At 36.6% G+C, this 22,300-nt stretch overlaps 1 protein-coding gene across 2 annotated transcripts in view; it reads left to right on the plus strand.

Moving 5' to 3' along the window:
* Nucleotides 1–299: 299 nt before the first annotated feature.
* The window catches only part of ANKRD50 (ankyrin repeat domain 50), a 43,682-nt gene continuing 21,681 nt past the window's right edge, over nt 300–22,300 (plus strand). The window contains exons 1-3 of one of the 2 annotated variants that reach the window (XM_026667025.2): nt 300–524; nt 2,394–3,585; nt 20,448–20,677. In XM_026667025.2, the coding sequence (XP_026522810.2) occupies nt 3,107–3,585; nt 20,448–20,677 (709 nt within the window). In that variant the 5' untranslated portion in view covers nt 300–524; nt 2,394–3,106. Of the gene's footprint in view, nt 525–1,515; nt 1,886–2,393; nt 3,586–20,447; nt 20,678–22,300 lie in introns of those variants that run through there. The other variant, XM_026667026.2, reaches the window with a different exon arrangement.

The raw sequence follows: 22,300 nt of genomic DNA on the forward strand, positions 1-22,300 counted from the left end.
AAAAAAAATGGCACAGAGAATGAAAGAGGGGCCGATGCTTAGAGAACACAAACAAGCAAAGGCAACATGCCAGCCAGACGGGTTACTCAGCTGGTAGCTTTCTGACCTGGCCACGAGCCTCCCTCCCTCCCTCCCTCACCAGGTGATCTGAAGCAGCATCTCCCAGGCCTAGCCACGCCCCTTCCCCGCCCCAGGACAGACACAAAACAGCTTCCACCCGGAACGAAAGAGGAGTGGCCAAGGGCGGAAGGCGTGGCTTCGGAGCCGAGCAGGAGGCGGACCAACGAGGCAGGTTAAAAGAGGGACGGAAGAGAAAAGGGGCGGAGGGGTTTTGGAGTCGGAACCGTTGGGCTCGGGTGAGCCAGCGCTGCGGGCCACCGGTAGGCTTGCGGCGAAGGAAGAGCGGCGGCCACGCCTGTCTAAGCCTTCGTCCGCCTTGGGGGAGCGGCTTGAGCGCGGGAGGGGAAGAGCCAGCAGCTGCCGCCGCTAGTGCCGCCTTGTCCAAAGAAGAGGAAGCGGGGGAGGTAAATGGAACAGCGGACGCCGCTGCCAGGATAAAAGCTTCTTTGCCAATCTCCCTCGGCCAGGCTGGGTGTGGAGGGAAGGGGCCGCATTCAGCCGGCCAGCCAGCCGGCCGTCCTGTTCCGCTCTTGCGGTTGGGATCCCGGATAAGGGCTGAAGATAGCGCTGCGCCTTCGGGTTCTGCAAAGACCCCGTTTCGAGCCCGAGCTACGAAAGCAGGCTCTGCAAAGGCAGCGTCGGGAAGGAACAAGATTGAAGTGACGCCGGAGATTTCCCTCCTTGGGTTGTCTCGCCCCGAAGTGGGGCTTTTTGTTTTTTTTTGTTTTGCTACTTGGGATTTTGGAAAACTCTCCGGCGCCCTTCCTGTCATCTTCCTGCCCGGACGCCAGAGAACCTTGCAGAGCGCCGAAGGCACCGCCGTCCGCGCCTTTGGCTGGCTTGGCTTCTGCGCGGAGCCTGCGTTGCGCCTGAGCTTTGTCTTGCGCGAGGCTCCGGCTTGTCCCCTCAGCCTCGGTCCCTTCGCTCGCTCTCTGAGGCGTCTTCAGCGGCGAGCGAATCTGAACGACGTGGGCGTAGCTTCCTCTCGGTTTAGCCCCGGTGTTAAAACGGAGAGGCGCGGGGGGGCCGGGCGGCCGAGAATCAAGCATGGGGACCCGGAAGGGAGACATCGAGTCAGTGGCGGGGCGTGTTTGCGATGGGAATCTCGCCAACTAGAAAGAAGGGAGAGCGTGTGATCCAAGTTGGGGAGGGGAATACAGGAGGACAACGAGGAAGCCGGGCTCGGGGCTGCCCCTTCCACCTCCCTCCCTTGCCTCAGCCGAGAGCCCAGGGTATCGATCGGAGCGAGGCGGAACAGAGCGGTCCGCCCGTCCGGCTCGCTCTCTGCTGCCGAGCCCTGTGTGCATGCCCCCCGTAGGGTCTCCGTTGTGCTGGCGCTGCGGGGGAGGAGGAGGCGGCAGGCGGGGTGGGGGGATGGGGACAGGGCGTGTGCCTGTGTCGAGCGGTGGATCCGACAAGCAGGCGGGCCGCGCTTTCGGTCGCTCGACTGAGTCCACTTTTTCCCTCGGCCGCCGCCGCCGCCTCCTCCTCCGCCCTTGCGCCTTGTTCTTATCCGTTGGCCAAAACGCACTGAAGGTCTCTCGATAGAAGCGGGGAGGGGAGCGGGATGAAAAGGGGCTTGTTGCGTCCTGCCAGTTGGATCAGCTGAAAAGGCGAAGCCTGGTCGGGTGGGAGACAAAAGCCTGCGGGACGAAACGGGGAGGAGATAAAAAAAGCGTTTGCTGTAGGGAAGCAGCCGAAGAGATGACAGAAACGGCACGCTGCAGAGCGACAATGCGAAGGGCGCGGGAGGGGGAGCCGGACGGTAAGTTCAAACGTGGCTTTGGGAAGCGTCGGTGTTTCCTAAGGCTTCCAGGCTAGGAACAAAGGCGGCTAAGAAAAACTGTAAGGGAAGTCCCGAGGTATAAAAGGGGCGAAGCGGGTACGGTGAGGGTTCGGATGGCGAGTCGAACCTGGAGGTCTGTTTTCAGAATAAGATGGGGGCTTTTAATGGCTTCAAGGTCACTGGCATTGGGAATAGAAGACAGGAATGTAATTCTAGGTGGTATCTGCAAAGCTTTAATGCTTCTTTGTTTGGGAGAGAGAGACAGAGAGAAACACTGCCTGTTTATTTCTTAATTTCTAAAATGTATTGGCAGTCTACAGGATGATATATTATCTATCGTTCATTCCAGTGTCTCTAGTCTGAATGCAGGGAATGGGTTTGGGGGCTCCTCCTGTTCGTACATTATACAGATGAGTGGCTGTATTATGCAAAATGAAGTTCACTGTTTATGAATAAACTAACAAATGTTTGGTACTTTTATTCTCAGGCCAGGACAGAAATCCTGTGGTTTGATGGTTGCAGTTGGAAACTAGCAGAGGTTTACTGAAACAGGATGACAAAGAAAGCAGTGGGAAGAAAAGTTCTTCTATTTCTACTTTACTGCGTTCATGAAGCACCATGATTTGAAGGACGGATTTGGACTACTGAGCTTGTATGGACTTTGGAAATGAATATATTAAATGAGGCGTATACATTTGTTTGCAACATATGCTGCGTTTGCTGGTGGAAAAAAATGGTCTGTTTTTAGAAGTCGCAACTCTGGGGAATCTAAAAGCCACGTATATTTGGAAATGACTGGAATTTAGAGAAGAAATGTGGGAATTCTTCATGCATGTTATCTCTACTTTAGATGCATTAATCTCATATAATAGTATGCAGCATTGTAAGGAGCAACTGTAGTCATGGCATTGTGCAACCTTTTAAACGACGTGTCATTGAGCTTTGCTACAAACATAGCTATACCTCTAAAGAAGATTTCCAGCAAAACAATATCATAGATATTTGGATCGAAAGATGCTTCTTGTCCAAAGATGCCAGTGATTATTATGTGAAGGCATGAACAGATTTGTGGACTGCAGTCTGTCCTGAGGTATAGTTCCATGCAACAGGCACTTTGGCTTGGATTTAAGAATCTATTGTCTTCAGTGAAACCTAAGATGTGCTCTTGATTTGGACCTGTCTCAGAAGGTAGTCTGTAAAATGGCTCAGACCAGCTTGCTTCAGGGGAAACAGTTTTATTGCAGAGAATGGGTTTTTCACAAACTACAGCACTGCCTCCAGGAAAAGACAAGCTTCAGCAATAGCTCTGCCAACAAACCATCCATTGTGCTGAATTCTGGGTCTAATGCTTGTGTTGTCCCTGGCAAGGGAACATCCTGGGGTGTATTATTAGTAGGAGGTCCTGGTAGTGGCAAGACAGCGGTTTGTACTGAATTACTATGGCCAAGCTCACCTGCAAACTTACAAAGAGGTTTACATCACCAAGCACTAGCCTTCCATTTTTGTAGGGCACAGGACTCTGATACTCTCTGTGTGGGGAGGTTTATTAGAGGCTTAGTTGACCAGATCTGTCAGAGTGGACTGATTCAGGGTTATGAAGACAAAGTGAGAGATCCAGCTGTTCAAAGTCTCCTGCAACCTGGGGAATGTGAGAGAAACCCTGCTGAAGCTTTTAAAAGGTAATAAATGACAGTTGAGTATCTTTCATACTGCTTGAGCAAATAAGGTGCTTTCATAAAAACAGAAAATGCTGTTCATGTGGGTGGTATTTTCTGCTTACAGGAGTTGCTCAAATAAGGCCTGTGGAAAAAGGTTCACATGGAAAGATAAACATTGGAATGGTATCCTGAGAAATTGGTGTGAATCATATTCTACATTGGCATTTTCTGATAACTCTGGGATTGGGAGTTGGGAGGGAAGAAGAAACATGAAAGGTAGTTAAAGATTAGAATGTCTCCATGGTTATATTGATAGAAGCCCTTGCTTTTAAAGATAAATATCTGTTCAAAGTTTTTGCAGTGGCTTTCTGGAAACTACAGTTAGAGGAAGAAAAAAAAATCTGAGTGAGGTCATGTTGATCAAAGCATACGCTCTAGTGCTATCTTGTTGATAGTTCATTTTCAATTATAGTTTATGTTCAAGTATAATTTGATGTTTATTCAAGATGGGAAAGTGTTACAAAGTGTTGATATTGCTGCCAAAAATATGATACATCTTTTTTCAGCTATAGTATGAAAAAATGAAAAGCTGATGGGAGCATTTTATTCCTGAGTAAAGGTGCTTCTTCTTAAAAACCTGAACTTCTTCCTTCATGGAAATGGAAAAATCAGTAGGAAAAAAAATAAGTATCTTGAGCACATGTCATTCAATAAAAGATGCTCTGAAGCTACAATATTTGAAGACTTAGTCTGTTATATTGTCTGCAAAATAACCATAGTTTATGAAGTAGTTTAGGGGCTATTTGATTGGAGTTGGATTTGACGAATCCTTGACAATGGTATACCTGTAAAGAACTTGCATTTAAATGAAGTGCATAATTAACAATAATTTTTAATATATTAGGCTTCATAAATATATAAGTAACTTCAGTGATCACATTCTTAATCTGAAGGCCTGCGGAAATACTTTATGACAGTGTGAATGAATGCAGAATCATTATTGACCATGAAGCATATTGAATGACTTGATGGTCTAACTGTGTAAGTCTTATTGTTAAACTTTTATCTTGATATGCACTGGATGTGGAGCAACGGTGGATATTAAAAGCTTACTATAATTCGCCAAGTTAGAGAAGGACTATAAAGAATTTTATCTTTTGTGAATTTTTAGATGTAACCAGGGGAAGAAAATCTTCATTGATAGTTTATAATTCTTTAATGTTCTAGATCAGAGCTGACTCCAGATCTTTTATGTTATGCATCTCATTAGTACTCCTCTGTTTATTCACTGGTGGGGAATTGGGAATCTATAATCCAAAGCCATTGGGAGGTGTCATGGACCTTATTTTCTGTGATAATGAAAATATTAGTGACGGAGGCCTGCATCCTTATATAGTGCTTTCACAGTACTGTATGTGACAAATCATTTTGCACTTCCCAATAAGGAGAATTCCCCCCTCCAAATTGGAAGGTAAAAGAATAATAAATAGAAGAACCATAATACTTTCATTGTTGATAAGGAATAAATAGTATTTTCCCTACTTTTAGTTAGTTCCGTTCATCTAGAATTTGATGGGAGTTCTCCCTCAGTTACTTTTTGCTTTACAATTGATTTTGGTTGACAGGCCTTTCCTGGTGTGGGCTGTTAAAATTTCTTATATGTAATCTTTTATCTACATAAATGTTTCTCAACCTTGGTAGCTTAAAGATGGGTGGATATCAACTCCCACAATTCCATGCATCTTCAAGCTGCCAAGGTTGAGAAACACTGATCTATATGGAATGCTTGTGCAGCAATCTTCCAAACGTTTGTATATGGAACTGGTAAGTCTCAGGTGAAAGAACAACCCCCAGTGGTGATGAGCATCATAGGTGTATTTGTGAAATGCTCTACAAAATTTCTGTTTGATAGAATGCCTTAATGATTGTACATTTCTGTCTGTTCAGTTACTCCTAACACCTTCTGTCCCTAGAAGCAGTATTTTATTATTTATAGGCTAAATTATTTACTTTTATTATTTGTTACTTCTTTTTGGAGCCATTGTGACATCAACTTGATAAAAATCCTCTTGGAAAGGCTGTGCTACTTTTATGATTCTATAGCACTTATCACAATAATGCTAAGGGAGTACTGAATAATAGCTATTTGTTTCTCTAATATAATCCTGTTTAGGTAATATTTGGATCAAGAATATGTAGGAAACTGGTTTTCCACCTGAAATCTCAGTAGAAGTATGGTGAGTGATGAGGGATATTGAAAGTTGCTAGTCAAGCCATACACTAGGTTCTTCGTCCCTGAGTTGAGTAGTAACACTGGAAAAGAAATGGCATCTGCATTTGATTTCTCAATCAATGCCAATTTTCTAACTTTTGCAATCAGAATCTCAAGAACAGATTCTCATCTTCATAATAAAAATGCATGACACTTACAAATATTAAAAGCACCAATAGTTATTATGGCTAGCAACATTGATGATGGACAAAGTCAGGAGAATATCTGTGTTGATCTCGTACTGTATTTCAGAAACTGCTTGTTTTTCCAAAACTTAAGATTGATTTTATTCTGCTCCATGCTAAAGTCTTGATTGCAGGTTACTGCAGCTTTAAAAACCTGTAAACAAAGCTGCAGCTTGAAGTTCTGCTTTTGGAATGGCTATAAAGAAAGGCAGTCAGTCCTCTCTTTAATAAAATCACAAACTAGAAATGGAGTTTGAATCTTCAGTTGTGGCACAACAAAAATGAGAGTAATTTCTGTTTTACACAGGCATGTTAGAAATGTGAAATTTGTGTGCTTTAACATGTAAATAGGAATGCTTCCTAGAGATATATTTTAAGATCTTAAGGCAATGTGTAACTTTATACAAGGGAGATAACAAAGGTTTGCATGTTAATAGGGCTGAGAAAGTAATATTCATAATTGCTATTTTTCATAGTCCTTCATGGAACATGTTAATCTGAAAGTCCCAGTGATTTCATTTAATGCTTTAAAGCACATAATACCAACGCACATTATCAAGTACCATAATATGTAACCAGACAATAATTTGAGCAGTTGTCATTCTCCAATTTAGGACCTTTTAAGTACATTTGTTATATAATTCCCAACCAACCTCCAGTACTGGCTGAGTTGAAGTCCTAGTTCATATAAGAGCATCAGGTTGGGTCTTACTTTGCTTATGTGGGAATTTCCAAATGTTTGGTATTGATGCAGAGGTGTTCAAATTGTCCAGGCTAGTCCAAACATAGTAAGTCTTGCACCTGTGTGAGATGGGGATCTTCACACAGTGTTTATATTCTGAAAGCAACTCTTAATAACTTTCTAACAGATAATAAAATGGGTTTACATGCCTTAGGTGTTCTGATGACATTTAGGAAAGTGTGTAAGACCTTAAAAGCCCTTCAACTTGCTGAGAAAATATTGTTATCCAACTCCAATTTACAGGTAGCTTTAGAGCTGCTGGTAGTGGATGTTCTTTGAACTGGACAATTACTGGAATCCTGGGCAGCATTTCTAAGCACATTCAAAATACAGAATTATGCGTCAGCTACTTGAATAGTGGAATTCAGAATAGTAAACTTACATAGAAAGAAAATACATAGATGTGCCATATATAACTTTTATAATTATTTAATTTTATTTTTATCTTATCTTTATTACTTTTCTAAATAATCAAGGTAGCCAACCAATGCTCTTTCTTCCTCCTATTTTCCCTTCAACAATAACCTGTGTGAAGTGAGTTGGACTGAAAGAGAGTTACTGACTCAAAATCACCCACCCAGCTTTCATGTCCAATGAAGGCCTAGAACTCACAGTTTCCTGGTTTCTAGCCAGATGCCTTAAACACTAGACCGAACTGGCTCTTCTCAGGTTCTGATTGCTATCAGGTGAAAAGGTTGTATAAAATACATTATTATTACAGTACAACTAAGATTCCTAAGATGATTCTACGTATTTGTCGTTGTTGCATTATAAGATTCATTGGCATGGTTTAGGTTGTAGCTTGAAAAGAAATTCTATAAATAGCAAGTCATGTATTTTAAAGACATGTCTATACCAGAGCAGTTCATACATTATGTGGTTTTCTGAAGAGAAGTTTCTTGACTAAACTACAATTTTCTGGGTGTGCACAATATGTTGCTATCAACCTAATCATATTATAGAGGAGTTTGATATTACGGTGGTGATTTCTTAATATTCTTTAAATATTGAACTGGAAGGCTTAAGTCTCAGCCTGCATACATTGAAAGTGATGTAGTCTTTAAAAGTGAGCAAAACTTCTAGAAATAATCTTTTTGTATCTTATTAAAAATCATTAAGTAGATGACTGACTGATAACTAATATTAACAATATTTAATTGTACACTAAGTGTAAATGTAGTGAAATTTGAGCTTTTCTATTACTTTTTTAGAGTACAGCTATCAGCCTAGGAGATTACAAGTCCACAGTGGACTTAACTGAATATGTCAACCTAGCCAGTAGCTCACAATTTTCTGTGGCCATTTGTTTCTTAGCTTGTATTAGCAAGCTGTAGTAGTTTTAGCAGATTAGCAGAATGTAATCATAAGATTGAAGTTTGTGTACATTTACACAACAATATCAATAAGTTGAAAAAGTATTACAGTCATACTGCAGCTTTTCATTTTCTGATGGAGCTGTCCGAAATGTGATAACTTCATCTCCACTGGCAGGAAGATGGCCCAGTTTTTGCTGTCAAGTGCCAACTAAATCTCTTAGTTTGCCTTCTACAGAAAAAGAGCTTCCTTCAATTCCATCTTAAACCATGTTTTTTTTTAAAAAAAAAAAAGTTAAAACCTTCAGAGTGAAGGAAAAGGGAGATTAAAATAATGAAAATTATTTTAGCCAATTCCAGGGTGTCCACTGAGGAGTTTTCCAGGTATAATCTTAGGAAGACTTTTAGGAACAGAATGGAGAAGAGAAACAAAAATGATCCCTTCCAGGCCAGTTACTATTGATTTGACTGGTTCCTTTCAATCCACAGGGCTAAGAACAAAGTCTTGAGCTCTTTGTTCTTATTCTCTGCTCTTGAATAAGAGAAAGCTCATATCAGCCTCTCTTTTGGCAATTATTCCTTTTTCTTCTCCCTCCAGTTTTTCTTTCCTTGTTAACCTGTGGCCTAAGACAGTTGAGGGAAACCTTACTGTTTTACATATAAATCATATGGCTAGCCAGAGTTTTTTGACCATCATTTCTTGTAAAGCTAGTCTGATACCAAAGTCACTTTCTTAAAAAGCGCCATTTTTTTAGGCAGAATGTTAATTACATCTGAGTTTGCCCGATTGCCTGCAACATTGATTTGGTTCTGTGAAGAGACTACATTTCAGAGAAAGTGACTGAATTCAAAGGAATTTTTTTATGAAAAAAGAAATGCATAGAATTGGCCTGCACTCCTCAATAAAAGGAGCGGCCCTTGAATCTTTTCCAGAGCATATTTAGGGCATACAAGCAATATAGGAAGTCTTGTATGATATGAAAAAACATCTAAAGGTTATATTATAACATTTCAGCATTCTGATTAGTTCATAAATACTTTCTCATTTATAACAGAATAATGCAGAATAACGCAAACTGCATGACAGCAGCATATGAAACATTACTACCATTCCATTTTTCCTTTTTATTACATCTCCGTAATTGCTTTTGTCTACAGGTTTATTCTTAATGCTTTTCTGATCGGTAATGGGACAATTCTTGAAAGAGCTTCTAAATGTCACCCATAGGGATTAAATAAATAAGACACATAGTTGGATTTGTAGTTGTGCAAAACATTCAATGCACAAATTGTTTTATGTTATAATCATTTTCAGGTGATGCATAGGTCCAAAACATTTTGTATATGTAGCAGTATAAGCAAAGTATACAAAATATATGGCTGTTTTCTTCATTTCCTTTTTCAGTGATAAAGTGCAAACCTTATGGGCTATGACACCTTATGATGCTTTGTGCAAACCTTAAAATGGGCTGTGAAACTTTATGATGCTTTGATATCTTAAGATAATGAAATTGTGTGGAACCTCCCTACAAACTATCAGATTGAACTCAAGCAGCACACCTGTTCGGCACAAAGCAGCTGGGCTCTCAGTTGTGGAGATGCTTCTTCAACAACTTTGTGCTTTCAGTTTCAGGCTTTAGAGCTTCTTGAAACCATTCCTCATCATCATTGAAGTCAATTTGGCCAGAATCAAAGAAGTTTTCCCAGATTTTTGCATTGGGAGCTTTTTCATGCAAAATGTAGAAGAAACATACTGCTCCACTGTCTGGAACAGTTACTCAGCTTTGGAAGAAGATATTTCAAAATTGCTTTGGAAGAAGAGATTCACAAAAATGGGTGTTTTGTGCACCCAATATTGCCTTGGGTAATGCTTTGAAATAGATTAGGGATTTTACAGGAAATATTGTGCAAACACTGCAACAGAAACTCTACCATATTGCTCTTATGCCGCCCCAAGAGGCCGTTCTTATCTATGTATTTTCTTGTGATGCACAGTTTGAGTCCCCTTGCTTAAAATGCCTTTAATTGCAGACTGAAAAATAAATGTGGAGGGGAAATGTTCTAATTACTATTGAATAAGGTTGAGTTTGTCTATAATTTACCTAAAACCTGTATCCTTGGAGGAGTCCATTTTAACTAGAGGGCTCAGAATGAAGTATACATTTGTAGTGCTAACTTGGTGATGGAGTATATTACACATGTAAGACAATACATACCTTTGACAAAGACTAATATATTTTGGCTGCAATCTTATATAAGCACTTGGAGGCAAGTTACATTAAATATACAGAAACTATAGGTAAGTAAATGTACAGATAAAATTATGATTGCCCAAGATGACTTTAATTTTTAAAGTAAGCATGAATTTAAAAGGTTGGTTAACATAAAGAGGTAATCAATACATTAGTATGCTAAGTGCAGTTTTTTTTCTTTGCTACCGTATTTATTTCTAATATGTATTGTACAATATAAATTCAGTGGAGCTTTCTGTGTGTGTGTGTGTGTGTGTGAGAGAGAGAGAGAGAGAGAGAGAGAGAGAGAGAGATGGTTCACTTCTATAGCTTCTATAACAACTATTGCAAAATAGTATTTGATATAAGATAATATGCCTCAAGTTGATAAGATATTTTGGGTTCAGATTTTTTTTAAGGCAAAGGCTTTTTGTGTGCTGTTTTTACAGTTTCAACGTCTTTGCACAAACCAATCATACATACATATAGTCACACAATATTATTAAAGCTTGTAAACTCAACATGACTATGTTACCTTCTGGCTTCAGGGTTTGGGCAAAGTTCTGGAAAAAATCTTAATGCAAAAGTGTACTTTTTGAAAATAGAAGCTTTTTGAAGACTAGCAAGTAACTTCCACAGGTCTACTTGTGATTTCACACAAACCACTCACTTTTTCTCTACATTAGTAACATTTAAATACTACTTAGTTATTAGTTTTACACCAACTAGATTAGTTGAAAATTGCAATAAAATACCTTACAGCAGCATAATTTAAGTTTTGATAGTCTGCAGTTGCAATATCATTCTAATGTTATTGCACCATTGCAGTTTTGAATCGGTATAGCTATGTCAGTGAAGACTTAATGCAGTGGCTCCCAACCTTTTGGGCCCCAGGGACCAGTTCCGTGGAGAGAGTTTTTTCCACAAACTGGAGAAGGCATGGTTTTGCATGCTGCCTGCATACTGCGAATGGGTCTTCGTTTGTTTGCGTGGCCTGGTTTCTGGCCTGCTGTCTGTGGAGTGGGTTGGGGGACCCTTGCTTTAAAGTGTGCAGGGAAAGATTTTGAATCCTTTGATTCTTAGTTGCTCCTTTGCAAATCTTTACATTCCCAATGAAACCTAAACTTAGTAGTGGTAATAAACAGAAATCCATATGAGATAACATTCCTTTTACCTTCTTGTCTTTTTGTTTGTTCGCTTGCTTGCTTCTCTCTGCAAATGCAACAGAGGTTAACTGTAAGTCAAACAGTATTAACAAAAAGTTACATCTAACTTGAGCTTCATATAATAATTGGCCAGTAAAGGAACAGCTGTAAACTTCTGGATTCTGTGTGTTGCTCTGGGATTGCCAAAGTGTGGGAAGACATTTTTTGAATTAACACTGAGTCAACAGATGTGGATTTCTGGGTTAAAAGGTCTCTTGAGTAATTGTAAGCAAAATGCTCTAAGCAGAAAACAGCTATTTGCTTTCTACAATATTTCATGTTTTGACATACTTGGATTGTCTTATTTTTGTTTTTAATTCTTTTTATTTTTAATTTATGGAGGTACATTGGAAAATAAAATAGCAAATCTTTTTTCCCTCTGGCTGTTACCTGGAGCTGGTTAAGGGAATGAAGAGAAGCAGAGAAACTTATGTAAATTTATGTTCTCTGCATGTTATAAAGTGATTTCATTTTCAGGAGAATTCTAGATATGGTTGTATATAAGGCAGAGACATTAAAGAAAAGTTACAGTGTACTTTCAAGGTGCAATTGCAAAAACAAAAACATTAAAGCCACTCCTTGGCTTCAGCTTTGTGGGAAAAGAGGTATAGTCTAATCTTAGTTTATTGCACGTTTTGGTTTCAGATCATCAATTCAGTTTGGCTTTTGAAAAGACTGGATAAGCAAACCACTCCTCCTCATCATTTTCTTGAAAGGTGTCCAGGGCAATCTTCCTTCATCTTTTTAGTTAACCCAATTTTTCAGCATGTCATTCTTTCAACAATGTTTGGCATGAAGAATAACTTGGAGAATTAGGAATAAGCCATTCTACTTTGTGTTCTCTGCTTTTATTTTATGCTAGCATGAAACGTAATTTGACAAAAATAAATAAGAATTGTATAGAATTGTACATTACATACATTATAATACCTATAATTCTAAAGCAGTTTTATTACTATTTGCATCCAGGAGACATTTTGATGCCTGTTCTAACACATGTGAAGAAATAGCATGCAATCGACTAGATTAAGTTGATATAGAAAAAATTAAAAGTTAACTTTAAACTTTAAAACTTTACTTTAAATGTACCAGTTACCTAGGAATTAACCGGACTGACCCATATCCATGTATAATTAGAGTTGAATTTTGCTTGTTTACTAAATTAAGACCTTAAGCATTGTATCTCCCAAAATTGTGATTGATTGCTTTAGTTGAGAATGGATTCTGACTATCAATATCTAGCAATTGCAGCCCTATATCACTGATCAGTTATAATTGTGGAACATCAGAAATTATTACACTGTAACATCATGATTTTGCTATTTTAAACTCATTTTTTCAAAACTCTTACAAATGTGTTTTATTTAAGAGCCTGAAATTGTAGTAGAATTTAATTATCAGCATTATTGTTATTTATGCTGCATTTGATTATTTGCAGTGCTTTCTTAATTTTTTTTATTAATAATTAAATTATTAGAGGAAGAGTGAATAACTAGTTTAGGGGCAAAAGTTAAAAGCTAAATCGTGCCTGTATGTAATTTGAATAATCTGTAGAAAATAACAAATTTTAAAGTTTAGCATTAGAAGTTATTGTAAACAATAGCGAGAAAGTCACTGTAAACTATCAGTAAAAAATTAAGATTATATTTGCAGACACTATTAAATCAGAAGATGGTCTTAATGAACCAGTTTAATGCCTAGAGTTGGCTTATTTCTTCATATGATGATGTAAACCAGGGGTTCCCAACCTGGGCTGCTCGCACCTCCTGGGGGTGCGAGACGATATTCCAGGGGGTGCGAGAAAAGTCCAGGTAAATAATAGGATATTGGCTATATGTTGGCATTTTTATTTATTATTGGATATTGGCTATATGTTGGCATTTTTATTTATTATGCAATGGATTAACTTTGTTTTCATTTTAGAGTTAAGTATCGTTATTTAGTGGCCGTCACATACATAGCTGAAAAGATTCAATCCTACCATATATTTAACGCGTTCAGTAATTCCTAAAGTCTAAATTTCAGGGGGTGCAAGGTTCGAGTGAAATTTCTTTAGGGGTGCGGGGCAAAAAAAAGGTTGGGAACCACTGCTGTAAACAAACCTAAACTTCTTTGTTAAATTTTCATATTAGATTTAATAGCCTATTGTATCTAAATAAGTCATAATTCAGGTTTCTAAAATTTTATTTTGTTTGGATTTATGTAATATAAGTCTAAGCTTTCTTTTTCTATTTTGCAAATAGAAAAGTGAGGGAAAATAAATGGTGTGTATGATTATTTTACAAAGCAATTTAGGAAACCGGGGTTCTAATTCAATATTATATACAAATTTGGATATAGTACTTTTTTTTCTATTCCACATCCATGTATGTGGACATAAACAGTGCACAATGTTAAATCGTGAAAAGCTAGGGAGATAAAAATAGGTGTACAATACAAAAAGAGATAAAAGGATTTCATTTTCTATTTCTGCACATTCAAATGGCCTTAAAACCTAAATATTCAGAGCTAGGTGTCATAGAATGAAGAACAATATAATTATCTTTCTGTCCTGATCACTTGTCATTCAAAGGCAAAAGAAAGTATTTAGGTGTTAATTTAAAGAATGCCCATAGGCATAATTGTAACCATAGTAGAATGGACTATTTTACAACATTGACAAAAATAGTTTATTTCTGTTAATTGTTACAATTAGACAATATTAACATTAGATAATCTGGACAGAATATCAGAGTAAAAGAAATGTTGAATTAAAATGGTGTAAAAGAGGATGATATAGCTAAGATAAGAAATAATAACTAAATAATATTCTGTCTAATATTCTGGGTAAGAGCCAATAGCCTTCAGCTCTAGGGTATCATCAACTGAACTAGCACCTTCTGCGCACAAATATTCTGATTTAGTATGAAGCCAAGTTCCTTTTGATTAATGATTAAGACAGTTTCTTCCACAAATTTACTAAATGAGAACTTAGGCTGATCAAAATCTTTCCACCTAATGCATTTTAGACTAAGTTGAAAGAGTAGAAGTGATGCAATCATAACGTTATCAGGGGTTGAGTTAGGGGTGTGAATATAGAAATTTTGTAATTACAAATATTTCACCTGTGGAAAAACACTGTATAGTTTATGATTGCTGCAAACTATAGTTTCTATTAAGTTTTTGTTTCAGACCGATGTGTGTGAGAAATTTGAATTAATGGATTTCTCTGCTAAATCTCTCCTCCCATTCTATGTATCCATTAAGAGAGAAGTGTCTTAATTGCCTTACATGGTAGTACTAAATACTGGTATGGATATAAATCAAAATGGTATAGACAAAGAAGTTGGCTTGCTTTAGCATGTATTATGATACAGAGAAGTACTTTTGACTGGAAGAGGTCAAATTAGAAATTTTGAATTGCATGTTACCATAAATGGAAAGATGTTGTATCTACTATAATGTTCCATTTTTAAAGCATGTCATAATAAACTTGTATTTCTCTATTGTTACTGACTGTTTTAGTATAAATTACAGGACTACAGATGACTTATGTTTAACATCTTAAATGATTTGTAAAGGGATAAAACAGGTATATTTAAAATAGCCTATGGCTAAAGCAAACGTATATAAGGATATATCGCTGCTAGACTAATACATTTACTAATACTAATACACTGAATTTATTAACTGTTGTGACTATATTAGTTTTCAGAAGGAATTATAAGGTGAAATAGTTTTACATGTGATCTTATTACCTTGACTATATCAGCTATGAGTATTCAGAAGAAAAAAAACTCAATACTGAGCAGACTCTTGTGCAATCTGTAAGAAGTTACTCTAAGAAATACCTCCTTCTTCTAGGCTCTGCATCCCCAATTCAACAAGTAGGTTATTTTTATCTTTCAGAAGGACATTTTCTGTTGTCAGAACAGTTGTGCATAATTCTGTGGAATATACTGTAGATAAAAATAGATTTTGCCTGTTAAATTAAATAAAAGAGGTCTCCATGATCATTCAAGTTTGAAGTATTGCAAATCCGAAGTAGCTCTTGAAAGATGGTCCGTAAATGAAGAGGACCCAGAATGTGGAGGCATGCATCATGAATTTTTAGTTTTGGAAGTATTGTGCCATTTCCATGTGGAACAGCTAACCTGGTTGCTCATTTCCTTTGCAGACCAAGTGAAGCTGTTGTTTTTGATGAACAAATCTGTGTATGACTTCCACACAAGCTAGCACAAGAACAAAGTCCTTTCTAGTCATTAGGAAGTCACCTTTTAGATATGTATAAAATCAACAATAATTTTTGTTTCTTTTTCTCCCCTACTTTGAAATCTTTTGTGAGTGGAGAATAAAGTTTTGGATATGTTCCTTTCTTGTGATAGTTTAGGAACGTGCTTAAAGCAAATTTATTCATCTGTTACATGTATGCTTGATTGTAACTTTCCTATTTTGTTTTTAATCTGTGACACATTAATCTGTGACTTTTGAAAATTCTACATTTGTAAAATTGGCATTGTAAAATAGTAAATGACATATACAAAGGGAGAGAGTAAGCTAAAGACAACATATTCTGGTCCCTGGGTCAGTGAGACTGAAGCAAATGAGAGAAAATTTAGTTCTTTAAAGACAGAAAAAGAAAATTTGTCTACTGAACAAATTTGTAGCCTTTCCCAGAAATAGACACTGTACTGTGTTAATATTGATCTGTCAAGTTCCACCAGTATCTCCCTTTCCCAGAATACGGGGGAAATGTAGTACAGTTTGGAAGCTAATATTCATAGGTTTTCCTCTAATTTTAGTCAGTTGAAAGGAAAATTTAAAATTAATAGGAAACAGAAAATGAAGTAGGAAAAGCTTAGTTATTTATCCCCTACTAATGTAACTATTGAATAATGCACCTCTTCCCCTTTGGAATATCTTTTTCCCAAATGTTCAGATTATTTTCCAACAATTAAGGGAACGTAAAGTTGCAACAACTACAGCTAAAAACTTTCTAATCATGTTCAGCTTTTTTTTAAAAATGCATCTGACAAGTTTAAATCACAGATGGAATACAGTAAACAAAGACATATAACATTTTTATAAGTATTTTTTTAATTTATGTTTTTTCCAATTAATTTGTAAAAGTAATTTTTAAAAGTGCAATAGATGAAGCCAGTTGATGGTTACGAAGCATTTGAGGGGGGGAAAAGGACACTTTCCAGGAGTTGCATGGTGCTGTTATTTCACAGCTATGCTGTAATGCAATTATTTTATTTGTATTCTTCAATGTTACACATTGAACATAACATTCTACAGCTTTCTTGAAAATCAAAATCAGAAACTGGCAGCATTAGTTTTGGATGAAAGCTGTTTTTGGGACACAAACAACATCTAATAGGTTAAGCCATGATTACATGGTTTATTCCTGGAAAAAAAAATCTTGAGGATTAAAAAGCTGCAGTAACAGCATTTCGAAGGGATTCTCCTCTCCCTTTTTTTTTCTAGACACTTTTATTCTGCTTTATGTGTATGTTTCATTGTAACATGATTCAAACAAATCGTTAAAACCAAAAAAGTATCTAGTGATATACAGTGAGTGGTGTTTGTGGGTAAAGAACTCCTCTCTAGAAATAGCAACTTCTGGCAAGACGTGTCTTGGAAAGGATTGCTTGGATTCTTACGCATTCGTGACAAGCACACCAAAATTCGTCACATTTAATTTTTTTTCAATCTCAATGTTTTAAAATGTTTCAGTTATGGTGAAAGTAATAAACATCTATCTTGGAAAAATGGTGTAAGAAGTACAGGTAGTTCTGGACTTACAACAGTTCATTTAGTGACCATTCAAAGATTCAACAGCACTGACTTACGACTATTTTTCACAGTTGCAAACTTTATAGCATCCTTATGATCATGTGATCAAAATTCAGATGCTTGGCAACTGGTTTATACTTATGAACGTTGCTGTGTCCCAGGGTCATGTGATTTTGCAACCTTTGATAAGTAAAGTCAATGGGGAAACCAGATTCACTTAACAACCGTGTTACTAACTTATCAAATGCAGGGATTCACTGAACAACTGTGGCAAGAAAGGTCGTAAAATGGGACAAAACTCAACAAATGTCTCACTTTACCACAGAAATGTTGGGCTTAATTGTGGTTGTAATTTGATAACTATGTTTAGTTCATTTTGATTTGAAACTAACTTCATATGAATTTATAGGAAGAATAGTTGTTCTGCAGTTAGAAACTACAAAAATTACTTTCTAAATATGCTGAAACACATCTTTTATTTTAGGATCTCTGGTTTGGGGGAACTGATGGCAACTACAATCTTGATTTTTGATTATGTAACACTAAGTTGTTGTCAACGTTTAGCAATCAGATAGACTTATCTTCTCCAGAACGTTCTCATCCTAACCCTTCATGTCGCTCAGTGTGTTCCCATTGTCTCTAGAATCAAGTTCATCTTCCTTGTTGCCTGTTTTTCCTTTTCTTTTTTTCCTCATTGTTCTTAAGGGAGCCATGACATAATGTGTTCAAAACATGATAATTTGTGCTATGATTAATTTGTTTGTTTACCTATCTATCCATACTATTCTCAAGAATTTCTAAACTATCAAAATTTATAAGCATCAATACTTTTTCTATCCTGCATAATATATATGTTGCTTTTTTTTAATCACTTAAGCAAACATAGTAACTTTCTGTGTGGAACTGAGGAGAGAGAGATCACAATTGTTAGTATTTCAATCAGATCTAATGTTGATGAATGCTTAAAACATCAAAATTAGTTAATTATATGCAACATTGTGCTATTAAAAGAGTCACTTATATAGGCTGGTCATCTTTTTCGCTGATAAATTGCAGAAACAAAATGGTGATACCAATGTTCATATCTGAGCAAAATTATCCTGAGCACGACAGCAGTGGAACCTCTTAGCTTTGTCTGGTTAATTATATTCAACCATAGTTGAGTTTGCTAAAGGTGGTAATTTCCTAATCAATTTATCATTGGAGAGGCTTGAAACAGCTTGCCTTCTGGCTTATGTTCAACTGATTTTTCCTTGGCTCTTTGCTAAGATTGGCAAATTTAACTAATTTCACTTAAAAGAATCTGTAGTGTACTTTCAGTCCCGATTCCTTTCTATGTTCAAGAAGTGAGATTAGATAGTATGATACAACAGTACAATTTCAAATAATGTTCATAAAGCAACAGCAGGCAATTATACATAAACAGAACAATCCAATGTCAGAAAGCAGTTCAGGAATCAAATCATATAGAATACAGTGAACATTGGTGCTTATCAGATATTGACATATAGTCATAGAAGAACATTATCTTTCCAGACTGAAGGATAATGAAAAAAGTATTTAAATATTATTTGGAAACTCATTAAATAGTATGTTTTTCTCCTCTAATCTGCCATAGTGGGTTGTGATCTAGTAATTTCTTCAGAGCCAGTTTGGTGCAATGGTTAAGGTATCAAACTAGAAGCCAGGAGACAGTGAGTTCTAGTTACAGCTTGGGCACAAAGCCAACGGTTATATTGGGCCAGTTGCAGACTCATAGCCCTAGGAAGAACCACTTCTGAAAAACCTTGCCAAGAAAACTGTAGGAACTGGTCCAGGAAGTTGCCAGGAGTTAAAACTGATTCAAAGTCACACATAAACACAAAAAATGTTTCCCCATGTTTCCAATAATGTGAAGCAGAAAATAGCCTTTTAGTGGGTCCTGATGTGGTTTAACATTATTTAGAAGGCATTCCATCCACCTGGTTAACTTTTGTAGTATTCTACTTTTTACTTTTAACCTGTACATTTTAACTCATTCTTAATCCTGTTTTTTACTGGGCTTCTAGTCATGGGTTCATATTAGCCAGATTTTGACATAAGATGTGGTATATAAATGTTTTAAATAAATACTGTGAAAAAGTGTACCATCCCTGCTACTGAAATTTGATAGTTTGTTGTGTTTTCATACTGCTTATGGCTTTCTTTTCCCCTTGAATGAAGGTATTTTCAGAGCATAAAGTTATTTACAACAGGTATTATTAATTCTGCAGATTACTAATGTGCATTTGCCACATTGTGCACTGATTGCATTTTCTGTAATGTACTGCACTGACTTTGAAGACGATCTAATGTAGATAATTACTAGAAGCCAATTATTCCTGCCTAGGAATGGTCATAGTTCATGTGGTAGGGCATTTGAAGCTGGTCAAAATCAATCTAGGATCACTGTTGCTATTATTATTATATCTTGTTAGAAAGGATGCTGGAACTTTTATTTTTTGAAAGACTATAATCTAGTTCTCATAATTGTAAGTTATTAGGCACAAGCAAACTGCACTTGATTATCTTCAAGATTTCAATGTTGTTTTCTCAATCTCCTGGTCTCTGACTATATTAGGAATACAGTTTACAGAAGTCTAAATTCGAGTTATGAAGAATTCTAGTGCCAACCTATCACACTTACATAATAAACAAAATAAAAAAGATTAAGAGTTCTCAACAATATCAAGAAAATATTTTAATGTGTTTAGCAAGGATAATTTTTGTCTACATACATGCAAGCTCCACTGTCACATAATTTCTAATAATGTGACAGAATGTATTTATATAATGTAATTCCAAAGAGGTTCTTTGTGTGCTATGTGTGAATATTGAACTCCTTTCAAAGTTTAAAATAGGTTTTTTTTTCAATCTGTTTGATTGATTTAGAAACTCTGTTGCAGTTTCTCTGAATACCTTATATTGAAGGAGAAAAGGTGTAAAAATGCAGACATAGCTGGGAAAGAATAGCTTTTGAAGCAGCTATAAAAGCCTGGAAAAATTGCAGATTATTTGATTTTTTTAAAAAAATAGATGGTTTTCACATATTTATTCATGTTCTTTTTAAGCCATTGCTTAACCCTAGTATTATGTGTGCGCACATGATTTTTATATTTCTTCCTTTTTTTTGTTTCAGGTGCATTTTGCTTCCACTTCTGGGAGCTAAGAGCCCCCAACAAAGTTACTTTCTCTTGGTGGATTCAGTAGATGAGGGGTGCAATATTGCTGAAGGTGACCAGATATCTACATGCTTATCTGGAACTATAGCTGAGCTTCTAGCTACTCACTATGAATTTTTCCCCCCATGGTTGCTGCTTCTCTGTTCTGCTCGAAAGCAAAATAAAACTGTCACAAAATTGTTTACAGGTAAGTACATGTTTTAATGACATAATAGTTATTTCTCATTTGTACAGTGTTTTAAGAGGATTATATAAGAAGAAATATACAGAAAATATGAAGTATATATATACAAATTTGAAACTATACCATTAACTTATATGAACTATATGTTCTTGGAATATGTACATGTTGTTTTAGATTTATATACTCCAGATGTTACAACAGATAGCACACCTGACCAACCTTATTGTTTGTTGACAAAAAGTACTTAAAGGGGATCAGACTTGGTTACAACAACTGCATTGCTTAGGAACCAAAATTATGGTCCTAACTAGGACCATAATTTACAAGTCATTAATTAAGGACTACCTACATTTGGAAGGTACCAGGTTTAAGAATGGTGGTGCATACATTTGTGTCTATTTCTCTTCCCTCACCCCTGTAAAAATTCTAGATTTACTATTTTACATTTTAAGAATGGAAATTGTATTTTACAAGTTTATTGAATAGGTGTAACTGCATTTGATTATGGGAGTGCCGTTGGTAAAAGCTATTGAAAGTCTTCTACAGATTCTTGTTCCAGTCTTGGCTGACTTGTAAGTTCATTTTGTCACTCTGCTGCTATTGTTCCTGAGATTTTTCTTAAATGCAAAGAAGTGTAAGCAGTGGATTTCCAGCTTGCCTACAAAGCTGCTTGTTTTAAGAAAAGAACTTCAGGAAAAACCTCTTTTTTAATAAAAGAAAAAGCAAATTAGTAAGGCAAGCGATATATTTATTTTCCTATATTAATGACACATCTAATGCCTAAATTCACAAATGAAATGAATGAATCATAATAAAATTTCTAAAGCAATAAAATGTATGGGTCCAGATATCAGATAGGTTGATTTAGCTAGTAAAAGAAGACAGGGAGGCAGCATTTGGTCATCTAACTACTTGAATTGCTTTACAATTACGTAGTAGAAATCATGGAATATAAACAAACATTTTGCATAATCATGTCTTGGTGTATGTGTATATATGTATATGGTTAAACAAGATTTTCCCTAAAACTACCTACAGCTATTTTAGCTTTTCCTCGATGATGAAGTGTAAGAGTTGATTTTTGTTTTACCTTTCCTATTTGTCTCTATTGCATAACTTTCTTACCTTACTCTACTTCACTATTATGCAGAAAAATACTTACACATATATGCATCTTTCCTCAAATATGAAGCAAAATCTTAAATTTTATAGAAATCTAGAATAAGCCAATTTATTTGCAGAAGATTACAAGAAAGAAAGTCTAGTGGCTTAATGACCCCAACTGAAACTTTTCTGTTGTAGAAATGTACAATCAAAGCTTTCAAGATTATCTCCCAAAATTATGTCTGTATTCAAATGTTAATATAACTGATCATGTCAATCAACGTGTTAAGATAAGCCATGACATACCAGGAGATCTGTGATTATCTGTTGAACTATTAGAGGCCATAGGAGCTCCTGAATATCATTTATGTGTTTAATAGAACAATCTTGTGGTGGGGAGGAAGTAGGACAATGGGAAAATAGTGTTAATTGTTGGACAGAATTAAGAATTAATGAGTTTTTCAAATGGCCTGGTAATTGTGGAATATATCCACTGAGTTTGGGAAAGGCTCTCTGGTCATG

This window comes from Notechis scutatus, chromosome 4 (genome assembly GCF_049901735.1).
Source record: "Notechis scutatus isolate UNSWTSFEM ecotype Mainland chromosome 4, rNotScu1.2, whole genome shotgun sequence".
NCBI classification, from domain to species: domain Eukaryota; kingdom Metazoa; phylum Chordata; class Lepidosauria; order Squamata; family Elapidae; genus Notechis; species Notechis scutatus.